This window comes from Wolffia australiana, chromosome 13, assembly GCF_029677425.1.
Source record: "Wolffia australiana isolate 7733 chromosome 13, ASM2967742v1".
Lineage (NCBI taxonomy): Eukaryota > Viridiplantae > Streptophyta > Magnoliopsida > Alismatales > Araceae > Wolffia > Wolffia australiana.
The window spans coordinates 2430894-2444303 of NC_135847.1; the positions used below are offsets into that span (position 1 = coordinate 2430894).

Here is a 13410-nt window from a genome sequence, read left to right on the forward strand (position 1 = left end):
ATGTGACGGCTCTGGTTTAGGATGATTTAAGAAGAAAAAATATATTTTTGTATATGTGACGTCAAAAATGCTGAGCAGTTTTTTTAAGAAGAAAAAATGTAGAACAGTTCTTTCTTTTAGGGTTTGTATTATCGTGTCTCCGCAACCTATATTGTAATAACTACGCTCGCTATCCTTAATTCTTTTCTCATCAATAGGTATTGACTGGGAATCATTCTAATTTCTTAAGACTTATTCTGTCCAGTGTGGGAAGACTGCCGCAGTCTATGCTAGCGCAAGAGAACTTGGGTTTAACATTATCGAGGTACTTGGAACTTTTTGGAATTTTGGTCTTTCATTTTATATTTTGATACCTGAATACACAACCTCACACTTGATATCTAATCTGTTGTTGGAATGAAGGAAGTTTGATTTAACGAATGCAAAAGAAATGGATAAGAGGAGAGCGTAGACAATGAATGACAGACCATAAATTGAGTGGATATAGTTTGTTGCCATCTGCAGATTCAAATAGCTCCTTGATCCAGTAGGCTTCATCAACCATAGGTTTAACTACTAGAGTTAGAATTAATATTTTGTGGGGTATCTGGTCATATTGGCTGACAAGATATTTCAAGTTATATAAAAAAATATCATGGCATTTTTTATTAAGTGTGACGAATGTTTCGATCCCGTCTACATTATTCAAAATATTCATTTCCCCAGAAAGCTTAGAATCAACATCTATTTGAGTTCTTTTGAGTTAAGTACAACCTCAAATGCTCAATCCCTAATTTTAATTCCTGCTCTCTTGATTATGATATAGTTATACTTATTGTATTTTGTATTCTAACATTTTTTAAGAGATTAATATTCCAGTCTCATTAGTGTTGTTGATAGAACTTAAAAGGACATGATATTTGACGGACAAGGAGTTCTGAAATCGTCGATGACAGGTAAATGCATGTGATGTAAGAAATGGAGCACACATGAAGAAGAAATTTGGGGAGGCAGTGGATTCTCAAGGAATACAACTTTGGTAAGTCCCCCTGTCTTATACTCTTAAAATCTCTGTACGGAGTATTAGTGGATTAAAAATTTTAACTTCAATCTTTTGAGTGTACTTTGGAGTTAGTATACCTGTTCACAGATGTCGTTTCATTTGAACCATCTTTTTAGAATCCCCAAAGTATGATCCTGGGATTTTTCATAAATCTCATGCTTTGAAGTCATACTTTTGAGTAAAAATTTTCTTTTAGCTTTCATAGGCTATCTCTTAGGATGTTGTGTAGAAAAATTAGACTGACTTTGTTGTGTTCGGTTTTGATTGTTTGTGCTGATGAATAAACTTAGAGCATTGAATGCATAAGACTTTGTTAGGTCATGTGCGTGTCAAAATAGTTAGTAGACTTTTAGACACTGACGTGTAGGTCTTTATATTTTCCAACATTATCATTACTATGCATAACTTGTGGTTTGCTCAATCTTAAGTCCAGAATATTTATTTAATGCAACTTGAAAATATTCTGAGATGAAATATAGGTGTCCTTGTGAGGAGGTCCCTTGAAGGACCTATCATGAGACTAAGAGGAGATGCTGTCACCTCACATGTGTGACCTGACGCCGCACATATTGTCGTCGAATAAAGTTGAGTGGGAGTCACTAGGTATAAATAAAGGAGAAGAGTTGTCTTTTGGCGGGGTCATCACCTTTCAAGATTGCAGAAGTTCGCAAGAGTTGGAGATACTCCGGGTTGTCAACAAGGGAGTTGCGATTCAGCTCACCCTCTGCAAACCTTGGGAGGAGACCAATATGGCTTTCATTAACCTTCAGCTCTCTTAACTATATCACACTCTTGAGGAGATTGTAGTCTACTTGACTTTCCTATTACATCATTTTTCTTGTAACCGACTTCTATTTTTAGAAACATTCGCTGATCCAACTCTTGAGGACAGTTCTTGAAGTATCATATTGTTTCTTGTATTAAGTCTTGGTTGATACTCAAGTTATCAATATATCTTGAAATTACTTTTAAAGCAAGGTCATTAACATTATTCTTTGAAAGCCAGGCTTGTAAGCCATTGCCTAATGAGAAAGTTTTATTCTCACCATCTTCTTCCCTGATCCTCTTGTCTGCTCCTCTCTAGCGCTGCCTTGACCCATGACACGACTTGGACTGGGCTCTGAACAAAATTAATGGCTTATTTTGCACAAGTGTGACTTAGTGTCATGCGGTCAAATATGGAGCTAAGAACAATGCTCGGGTTGCACACGCGCCAAACTCAACACTTGAGCAGGAACATCGGGCAGCCTTCACTTGTGCTAGGCCCTAAGCAGCGAAAGTTTTTTAGAGTGCTTGAGATTGCTTGGGGGTTAAGGAAGGAGGTAGGGCTAGGCCCTTAGCAGAACACTGAGGTGTTTTATTACCGCACGAGTAAAGACACATCGGTGGCCGTAGCCATTACACAAGGCATAGGGCCAATACTAGAATCTAGAGAGGAGGCTCAGTCTGCGCCATTGGGTAGTGGCGCTCCTGCACCTTGAGGTCTGCAGCCACGCGCACGCGCATGTGGGCACTGCCGTTACAGGCGTGCATCCCCAGCTGGGTACCGCACACCCATGGGCCATGGCCCCCGGTGCCTCCGCTGGTCGACGTAACACACGGCCCGAGGTCCACCTGCAGCACGACCATGTTTGGGGCCAAGCCTTGATGCTCCATGGGCCTCCAACACCAGCTGCTGGTGCACCACGCCCATGGGCCATGGACCTTGGTGCGTCGGCTGGTCAGCGTACCACACGGCCCGATGTCCACCTGCAGCACAACCATGTTTGGGGCCTAGCCTTGATGCTCCACGCGCCTCCAGCACCAGCGCTGACAACTCTAATGCTTTGGTCCACAACAGTGCCGCCTTGCTCAGCACCTCAAGCCTTGGTGCCTGCGCATTGCAGCACAACTCGCAGGGACATGCCAAGGGCCCCACAGCCATCTCGGCTTTCCACGCGCCATAGCCTTTGGCAGGATGTGGCCCTGCCCCCCGCAGGGAGTAACCGCGTACCACGGCACAGGCATCAGCGGCCACTCATGCATCCTAGGAGGATGAAGCATGTGCAGCCATAGTGAACAGCGTGTGCAACCTCGGCCCGCCCACAGTGCCTAACCTGATCCGTACCATACAAAATTGATATTTTTTATGTTGCTTTGATCATTTTGTTCTTATTTTTTGCTGCGGAAATCTTCACAAATTCTTCAACAGTATTTCACTCATTCACAATCGTCATGTACCCGCACTTTGCCTTTTTTTTGTACATTGTTTACAGAAACCAATGCACAAAATATTTCTTAACGATTAAGGTTCCTAGGAGCATTTGAACCTTTGCATTGATCACCTTCTCGAGAAACTGTTATTTTTATTTTTCTTTTTTCTCAAAATGTGATATACCTGTGATTTTTCCTCCAGAATCTTCTGATGTTTGTTTCCAGTTCTTGTTGTTTGCTGTTTTGTTTCTTATAAATCAACATAAACCCATGGTGGTGATGATTTTTTCAGCTCGTCTTCGGTCTCAGCAGATTTTGGGTCATCGACTTGCCGAAAAGGCCTTGAAAATGCTTCCATGGTCAGCGAAGGTGCTAAGCCTAAAGATCCCGGAAGTTCATCTAAGAATCCAAGCTCTACATGCCGTGTTTCGAACAGGAATCTCATTCTGTTTGAAGATGTGGATGCTACTTTTGATGAAGATCGTGGGCTCTTCAGCACCATTGTGCAACTGGCAGAGACATCAAAGAGACCCATTATATTGACAACAAATAGTAAGTTTACCCTCTCTCTCGTATGATATAATCCTCAACTACTATTAGGGTGTCTCTGTTATTTTGGACCACTAGGGGAATTTCGATCTCTTATTATTAGGGTAGTTTCCCCTATAACGTATTTAGCCTTCCCCTTTGGAGGGCAGGCAAGAAGTTTGAGACAATTGATAGATTCAAGGGGGGATCCACCCTAAGGGGTGCAGGTACCGATCGGGGCTTATGGCCGCTGCTGCACCTCTTCTATACTTCTATAATCTCTCTATTGTTTCTTTTCCCGCTCAAAAGGCTGTCCTGGATAAAGACCTACACCAAGGTCTCTACCAAAATGCTTACTGCTTTTGAATATATTGCCATAAGCACCACCTTGAATGTGTCACTTGATCATGTTGACATAAAAACCTGCTAGGTAAACATACAAGCCTACATCACGCACTGGACACTCAAGTCGCAACATTTACACATCCATCCAAGGAAGAGTTGCTCACCCGGCTGCATATGGTATGTCTTTTGTTTAATCTCTACCCTTGTATGGAGATATTTCTGTGTACATATATGTGTTCAACTAATCAGAGGGGCTTGTAGGTTTGTTTTGCTGAAGGAACCAACATACCGCAGCAGTTGTTGGAACAGCTGGTCATCACGTGCCAAGGTGACATAAGAAAGACCGTTCTGCTTCTCCAATTCTGGTGCCAGGGTGAAAAAGATGGAACAGGTCCGTCCAAAGTCTCTGCCCAATAGTAGTTTGAAATTTATTTTTTTGTTTATTATTAGTAAAATGACGGCATTTGATTGGGCTATTCTCTGGCTTAAATACAGAAGCATGCAATCTCTGCTGTGAATAGTATTTCCAATTTTACTGTTTAATTTACAGGTCAATGAAATGTAAAAATAAAAAAGTGAAATAAAATGGCGGTAATTGATCTGGCCTTTCTCTGGCTTATGTAGACAGATGCATGCTAACTTTGTGCTGCGTAGTAGTGTCGATTTTTTAATGTTTAATTTACCGGTAAATAAAGTTTAAAATAAAAAATGAAATGAAATGACTGTAGTTGATCGTGCCGTAATCTGGCTTTGTGGACAGAAGCATACTAACTCTGTGCTGAATAGTAGTTTCAATTATATAAATAAAAAGTGAAATAAAATGACTGTAGTTGAGTGTGCCTTTCTCTGGCTTTGTTGACGGATGCATGCTAACTTTCAGCTGGGACACTTTCCTATTCTGCCCCTTTTATTTAATCTTTCTATATGTTATGTTCCCTATTTTGTTTTTTTTTTTTGTTTTCCCTTTTATATGTGGTGGGCCCATCAAATGGCACACTGCGTGTAAACAACACTCTGGTATTTAAACCAGGGAGACTTACTGAAATGTGTTGTTTGTCCAATATGTGAGTTCCGTCCTAGGGTTTCTTACGGTGAGTTGCTGAAGACAGCAGTTCCAGGGAGCACACTAACTCTGTGCTGAATAGTAATTTCAATTTTTACGTTTTTACTGGGAAATGAAATGTAAAAAATAAGATGAAAAGTGATGGTAATGGATTGGGCTGTTCTCTGGGTTGTTGACAGAAGCTTGCAATTTCTGTGTCGAACAGTAGTTTCAGTTTCTATGTTTTTTATTGATAAATGAAGCATAAAAATAAAAAGGTGAAATAACGAGACGGTTGTTGATTGATCCTTTCTCAATATTTTTAGACAGAAGCATGCATACCCTGTGCTGATATTATTTTCAAATTTACTGTTCTTTTCTGGTAAATGATATATTAAAAAAAATGAGATAAAAATGAGGGTAGTTGATTTGGCTGTTCCCTGGTTTTGTAGACAGAAGTATGCGGCTGCCATACATCCCTCTTCAGTTCAATCTCAATGCAGCTCATTGGGTCTTAGACACTGTTTCAAATTTAATATTTTTTATTCGTGAATGAAATATTAAATATAAAAATTAAATATAATTACGGTAATTGATTGGGATATTTTCTGGTTTTGTAGACAGAATTATGAAACTGACGTACAGCCCTCTCCAGTTCGATCTCGATGCAGCTCATTGGGTCTTAGAAACAGTTCTTCCTTGGGCCATTCCCTGCCAACTCGCACTGAAAGTTGAGGAGGAAATTTCAAAGGCCGTGACTTCCAGTGATGACAATCAAATCACAATGAATTTCCCCTATTTCCCATCTGATGAAAGTTTACCTCCAAAAGATGAGGGCCAATCCTTTTCTGATGATTTAGGTTCCCCATTGGCTTACACAGAAGGATTTAAAAGTCGCACTCATCAAACAATACTTTCCTCTGACGAAGATACATCTTCAAAATTGATGCCAGATGAAATTACCAACTGTTCCCACGTCTGTGACACTTACAACTCCTTTTGCCCGGAGACTGAGATCAGTAACAGAGATGATTTTCAATGTGACGAGGTAGATTCTCTCGTTAACTCTGGGGCAGCGAAAGATTGTGACGAGAGAAGAACACTATTAATTGTTGATGAAGATACAAGGATGAACTTTGGAGATATAAATCAAGCAGAGAAGCTTTCAGTTCACCGAAATGAAGGCCCCGAGATTATGGATGAGAGCAGTCGTATTGGTTTTAGCATGCTGATCAAGCCGACTGCTAGTTCTACTCCCACTAAGATAGCCAACCCTATTGTACAAAAGTGGAAAAGCCTACGCTCCTGCCCAGAACTTACTAGATCAAATTCCTCTCTTGATCATAATGAGGCTTTCAGGATCTTAGATATTACTTCCCGCCTGACCCACCTGATTTCTGATGCTGATATTCTGCTTCTGCGATGTCAGCTGCTCACTTCTGTAAGAACATTCCATGCACCTTCTTAAATTTATAAATTTCAATTTTTTGTTTAAATGTTGATTTTTATTCCAGGACGTTCTAGACTCAACTGAGACTCCCCCTGATGACCCGTGTTCGAGTTCTTTCTATGATGAACACTTGGAAATGGCCTCCACTTTCGCACAACACGGTCTCTGTTTCTATGCAAAAAAAACAGTGACGCCATCATCAATTTTGTGCTATGAAAGTCCTCTTCATCTGGGGCAGGAAATGTTGGCTGCCAGCACTTGCTCCATGGCTGTTGGAAAGCTTCTCTCTCTAAAAAAAGTCATCTCGGTTGTCCTCAAAGAAAGAGGATTCCAGCAGAAGGCTTTCAGGTCTGGATTTTTTCGTTTCACTTTTGGCCCCAAAATGTTCCAGAAAAACTTTTTTTAAGTTTTAAATGAAAATCATCACTTGATCTCGGTAAAAATCGACAGACCTACTGAAATTAATCTTTAGTCTAGTACCTCTTAGTTTTGTATTGTATTCAGTTAATATCTTAAAATTTAGCTTTTCGTAAAAGAGCAATGCCAATTTATTTTTTTTAGAGAAAAAGAATGGTTATAAGTTAGAAATGTATGAAATAAATATTTCAAATCATCTTCAATCATGAGTTTAATTGAGCTGATTTGCATATTTCATTTCTCAAATTCGTCTGTTCTTGAAATATGTGTTGTACTATTCTGGGCCAAGCACTGTTTAATTAAGAGTTCTGAAAAACGGTGTTTCACAATAATCAGGAAATCATGCTGTGGGACAGAACCATTTGTCTGTATTTTTATTTTCTGTCTGACTAATGTCGTCTTAATCATCTATGCAGAGATCTGGGAACCAATCTCGGCAATGCGATGAGGCCCATGGTTCCTGGAAGATTACATATGATGTTACACGGCCCTGCTTTCTATGAGTATATTTCATATCTTAGTTTGATATCAAAGTCTGAGAACTTGCCGATCTCAGAAGGAACAAATCTTCTCAGGCCTAATCGGAGGTATCACATGACCTCTGTTATAGTTCTTTCTAGGCTTAAATCTGTTATAGAAATAAGGGTATTATCGTCATTTTACTTTCTTAGGCTTTCTATCCTTATATAAGTGTAGGGGACCCTCTTGTTTAATTGAGTTTGTTTCCTCCCACAGTGGTGAGGATCCTTTGATTGCCCTTCTCTATCCTCTCTTACTTCTCTCTCTCTCTCTCTTGTTTTCTCACTCTATCTCCTTCCCCAAACAGGGAGTTCAACATTATGCAGTTGGGTTCATGTCATTTTTTTTTTGTTTTTCGGATTCTCTCTTGTTTTCTTAGGGTTACAAAAGAGAGAACCATGAATGTAATTTGTGTTTTTTAGGGTTCCTGATCATATCTTCTCTGCCTTGCAGATCTCGGGCTCCTCGTCAGTACTTGGGATCTCTCTCTTCAGCTCTATCCCCTGGAAATATGGAGCTTTTTGCCCAGTATGGCTGTTTTGGCTCACTGGATTTTAGATCAGCTAAAATTGAGCCCAACACATTAAAGCAGTAGAATATTTTACCGGGGACGTTACTGATTTATTGACGGTGAGCTCGTCTGCCCTATTTGTAAGCTAGAATAATCCTCTTCCTCATTAATTTCTATTGATTGTATTCTTGGTTTTGCCTAGTATTTTACATGTCGTTGCGGGAGATACTCACTTGATACATCTTTACCTAATTTACTTTGTCTTATTATTTCCTTATTTTTCTTCAAATTGATTGAAATGTAAGAATAAATAATCATAAGAACCTATAGAAAGAGAATGTAGTTACTCTAAAAAAATCTCTACAGAATTTCATGTTTGACAAATTTTAGATCAGCGCGTTGCGTATACATTTATATTTGTCACCAATCAAGTCTTGGGGATGCATTCGTCTTCATTTTCTTCTCTATAACTGTATCAGAAAAATTGCTGCATTGTAATTACATTTTCTTGTAGGCACCTGGAGAAGTTTAATCTTATTAAAATTATCATAAAGTCCCACGGATAGAATCACTCATAATCACAAACCACCTTTGTTTGATCACCAGGTTAACCAATAGTGTGTATCATGAGTTTAACATTACGGTTGCTTGTGAAATAACAAATCAATGATGTGGTTATCGTGTTTTACCCCTCAATATTTAGCGTACAATTTTTTTTACTTGTAGGGATCAAATTTATGACTATAAAGAAGAGTGTATGATTATTTTTAAGAATCAGATAGCAAGCTCGTAAACTCGCCCCTTTGGTGACTTTGGTAACAAAGTAAACGGGGTGGGTTAGCATTCGGAGAAAGAGTTCTTGTAGAACTTCCGATAAAGTTAGAAGGGCGAGTAAAAAAATTTAAGAAATGATGGGTTTCACATGCTTTTCCTAGATTCCTTTTATTCTTCTTTGATCAATTACTATTCCATGTTTTTTTTTGGATGAAATGTTTGTCCTATTACAATCAATCTAAAGTAGGATGGTTGTAGTCCTGGTACATTCAGTGATTTATTTAGGATTTTCTAATGTGCATTACTACCTTGAGTTTAAACTATCATGCTCATTATTTCTGTTGTCATCATATGTTAACTTTAATCTTTGATTCACTTGATTTAGGCTGATTAGTCGTTGATGATCAGACTTGATTTTGATCTGAAATAATCATGGTTGACCTTGACTCTTTAAATGTGAACTAGTTCAGAAGAGCAAGGGTTGTTACTGGAGGGAATAGTGATTAAGAAAATAATTCCGACTAAATACCGCTACTTAGGAAAGGGATATATATTATAAGGTGGTATATGATGAAATAGTCATACCTCGTCCCATAATAAAACTGGTTGTTGCTGATTTGTTTTTTTGCTCAAAGGAAGACTTAAGAGGGCCATATGGAGTCCATAATAGAGTCCGACTATAACTACATAACTTAGTATTTTCATGCATTTTATGTGGAATTTATGGGTTAGAGTGGTGCAATGGGATGTTGAAATGATAATGGATGATAATGATATGATTGATTTTAGGGAAAAGGTTGGAGCAGGTAGGGATATTAAGAAACATGAGTGAAAATGTAGACTCTAAAGAGTCACAGTTCAAGTCTGTTGCAAAGGTCAGGGAATTCTCATTCATGATGAATTACTTTGCCTTTGCCTTTGGAGAAATCCAAATATATTTGTATAGATGCAAGTGTATGGATAAATATGAAAGAAAGATGAATCAGTTCTCAAATTTTGGGCTCAACACTCATAGTTTACCTGAAAATGCATGGAATTAAGAGGATTTTAAGCCATTGATTAGGCCCTTCATCCGTGTTAGAGTCAATCATTATGTGCAGATTGTTATGCTGTTAGATATTGAAATATTATGTGTCAATGATATTGCACCTACAATGTACAGAATTACATGTCATGTTGGAGGCTGATGGTCACTTTATTGCACTTTGACATGTATCATTGTTTATTAATGAATAAAAAGATAATAATGTTAGCTTGTAATATCACCATTATGGTACCACCTTGGCACATTTTTGGCAATTCTTTTCTTGTGCTTTTTTTGGCATCTCCATGGTACCCTTTTGTTATTTGGTCATTTCTTTCTTTATGACATGGCATTAAAAGTACAATCATTCGATTGATCAATGATAGTGTAAGATGGTGACACATGGTTTAATCTAATTATGTTGCACTAAATCATTTAGTCCAGAATTATTTTCTCAATGAAATAAATGTCAGAAACCTCCATAGTGAGATGTGAAAGATTAAACATTCATTAATATCGCCCTACATTATGAAAAAAATCATTGAAATCTTGACAATATACCAATTAGAACATTTAACACTAATAAACATGTGAAATAATTTATATGTAAGTGATAATTAGCACGTTATCAGTCTTAATTAGAAAGATTAACGGGTGTGTATTCCTTCACATCTTAGCACTAAGGTGGCTTTATCTATAATTTTCATTTCAACTAATTTCTTTTAAATATAATTTTGAGAACGTCACTCGTGACATGTACAATTTTCTTAGAACTCCCCAGGATCAAGTCATATTATTCTACTGGCAACCATTGATATACTTTTTTTGTCTGTTCCATGATTTACTACATCCTCTAGCTCCAAATCTCCTTCAAATTCAAGATGTTCCACAATGTGATGGTAATCAACAGGTAGAAATAGCTCCAAGCCCATTAAGAGAGGTGAGATGAAGAAAATGATTTAGATGAATAATGTAGACAAAGTTTAAATCTAGAACTGCTAAATAGAGTAAGACATAAATTTAAATTCTATTTTCTTATGAGAATGAATTACTTTTCTGTGAAACAGTTAAGTAGTTTATATTATGGATCAATGGATCAATGAATATTTTAAAAAATGTATTCAACAAATTGCCAATTCTCTTGCTCTAAAATTGTACTATTTCTCGAAAAAGGACACGAGAACATTGATTCATGACATGGAAGCTCAGTCCTAAAAATTATTAAATTTTAATTTATTTCCTAATAAAATGTAACAAGAATAATGAAATGAAAAGTAAAGAAGAGGATATTCTAAGGCAATGAAGAGATGTATATTTATGGTAATGATGTCTTCCTTCTAGGTTCCCAAAAATTTTAGTTTCTAATTAGTTTTCTCAATTTATAATTAGTAATTACATTCTACAATCCCAAAATTCCAAATCTCAATACATGAGAAACAAGTGTCAAACATGAACTCAACCAGATACGACTGATCCGTTATATTCCTCCATTATCAAATAAGTCAAACATCTTATTATACAAGTTTTTAGAAACATAAATTATCATCGTTTAATTTTTTATGATTCCCCAAAATAAAGTAAATGTATACGATTACGTAATTTCATAGAAAATTTTATGTTATATGGTTTTACTTTTTTTGTTGTCTCACTATTTTCTTCAAATTTTATTGAATATCAGTTCCGTCAACAAAAGTTATGCATTAATAAATCATGAAATATGAAGAATAATTATAGTAGTGAACATCTAGTTTCAGATCAGAAATGTCTCTGATGCCTCCACAAAAATATGAATATTTATGGGTGTGTGTGTGTAATATAGAGACCTAAATTTTGGTTACACTAACTTTTTTATCTATTACTGAAACCCAGGATTTTTCTATAGAATCAATTAAATTCTGGACTGCCTTCAGTAGTTTTCAGGCATTTTGAGATACTAAATATCACAGAGATAAATATAAAACTGAAAACTCACAGTGATAAGAACTATATGTTTGATCACACCATAATCTTAAACATGCTAATTGAGCTTTGTTGCTTTTCATATTAGACATGAATTTCAGTGACAGTTTTTTATTTGTGTGTATTGTTTTAGTTTTAATTAATTAAAATTACTATTATTTTATAATTTTAAAGTTAATAACTAGTTAAATACTTTTTGAGGCATTTAAGCTAAGAGATACCTGACATCATCAAGATACCATATTTTCTAATACTAAGACCTAAAATTTTTATTATGATATCCTTGATTTCTTGCCAAATTTTACCTTTGAATTACTAAAAAACTCTCCTATACAACATCTTTTTATTCAACAGGAAATTAAAATATTCACGATATGGTTAAATCATATGAGAATTCACCATTTCATTTTGCTAGTTAAAGAAAATCATGGTTAATGTGAAAATATGATTATAAGAGTGTGTGGATGGGTGGGGGGGGGGGAGGTTGAGGAGAGAAAAAGAAAAAGGTAGACCTCAAACTTTCAGCTCGATAAGACTTATGCATTATCAGATATCATGGTTTGAATCAGGAGAAATTCTGACCGTTTATTTCATGTAGATAGTCTCTCTCTGCATGAGCACTCATAGCACTTCATTTTTAATGGTTTCAAATACTTGGTCTTAAATAAGATTTCTTGCAATGGTTGGCTCAGATAGCACATCATTCTTGATCCATGGCTCCAAACACAGCTCTTGTCCCATCACGGCATAATAAAAAAGGAAAATATATAAAAATTATTTAATGCTTGACATGTTGATGCATCATTGTAAGCCACATCTACACATTTAAAAATATCATACTTTAATGGTGACACATGTATTTGCAATCATAATAAAGTAAGGTGCCATGATTGATGCATTTAATGTGTTGACGTGGCATCACATTTTACTAGTGCCACATTAACATTTTTATTCTTCAGCCAATGACATGATCCAATATGCCTGCTAGGGAATGGAAAACGTCATTTATCATGCCATTCGTCGCAGTGACAGATATAACGTGACAATGATGGATTACAACTTTTAGCCACAGATCAGTGTTGGATGACATGATGAAATACCCATGGCGGCTGAAGTAGCGGTGATGGAGGGTCTTGGATGGGTGGCATGACGGGACGGTCATCATGGATAGCGACTGCGACAGTATTTTACATGATGAAAAATGGGAAAAGGGAAAAAAGGGATACTAAAATTGTGTTATATTTTGAATAAAATGAGAGATACCTAGAGATAGAGAGAGATTGACCAAGAGAGATAGGGAGAAGGAGAACGAGAAATAGATAAAGGGGTATTAAAGGGGGGGGGAGAGAGATATAGAGAGAATGACTGAGAGAGGTAGGGAAAAGGAGAGTGAGAGATAGATAGAGGGAGATCGAAAGAGGGAGAGAGAGAGTGGGAGATCCAAAGAAGGAGAGATAGAGAGAGATCGAAAGGGGGAGAGATAAAGAGAGATCTAAACAGGGAGAGAGGGAGAGAGGGAAAGGGAAATCAAAAGAGGGAGAGAGAGAGAAAAAAATTGACTGGGATAGAGAGAGAGGGACAGAAATCAAAAGAGGGAGAGAGAGAG

The 13410-nt window shown here is 37.1% G+C and overlaps 1 protein-coding gene across 5 annotated transcripts in view; it reads left to right on the plus strand.

The window, feature by feature from the left end:
• Positions 1 to 8311, plus strand: part of LOC144710957 (P-loop containing nucleoside triphosphate hydrolases superfamily protein) — a 29139-nt gene extending 20828 nt beyond the window's left edge. For all 5 annotated transcript variants that reach the window (XM_078584814.1, XM_078584813.1, XM_078584815.1 and 2 more), the window contains 9 exons: positions 245 to 304; positions 936 to 1018; positions 3528 to 3787; positions 4194 to 4285; positions 4370 to 4499; positions 5771 to 6591; positions 6665 to 6948; positions 7434 to 7604; positions 7990 to 8311. In XM_078584814.1, coding sequence (XP_078440940.1) covers positions 245 to 304; positions 936 to 1018; positions 3528 to 3787; positions 4194 to 4285; positions 4370 to 4499; positions 5771 to 6591; positions 6665 to 6948; positions 7434 to 7604; positions 7990 to 8131 — 2043 coding nt within the window. In that variant the 3' untranslated portion in view covers positions 8132 to 8311. The remainder of the gene's footprint in view (positions 1 to 244; positions 305 to 935; positions 1019 to 3527; positions 3788 to 4193; positions 4286 to 4369; positions 4500 to 5770; positions 6592 to 6664; positions 6949 to 7433; positions 7605 to 7989) is intronic.
• The last annotated feature ends 5099 nt before the right edge of the window (positions 8312 to 13410 follow it).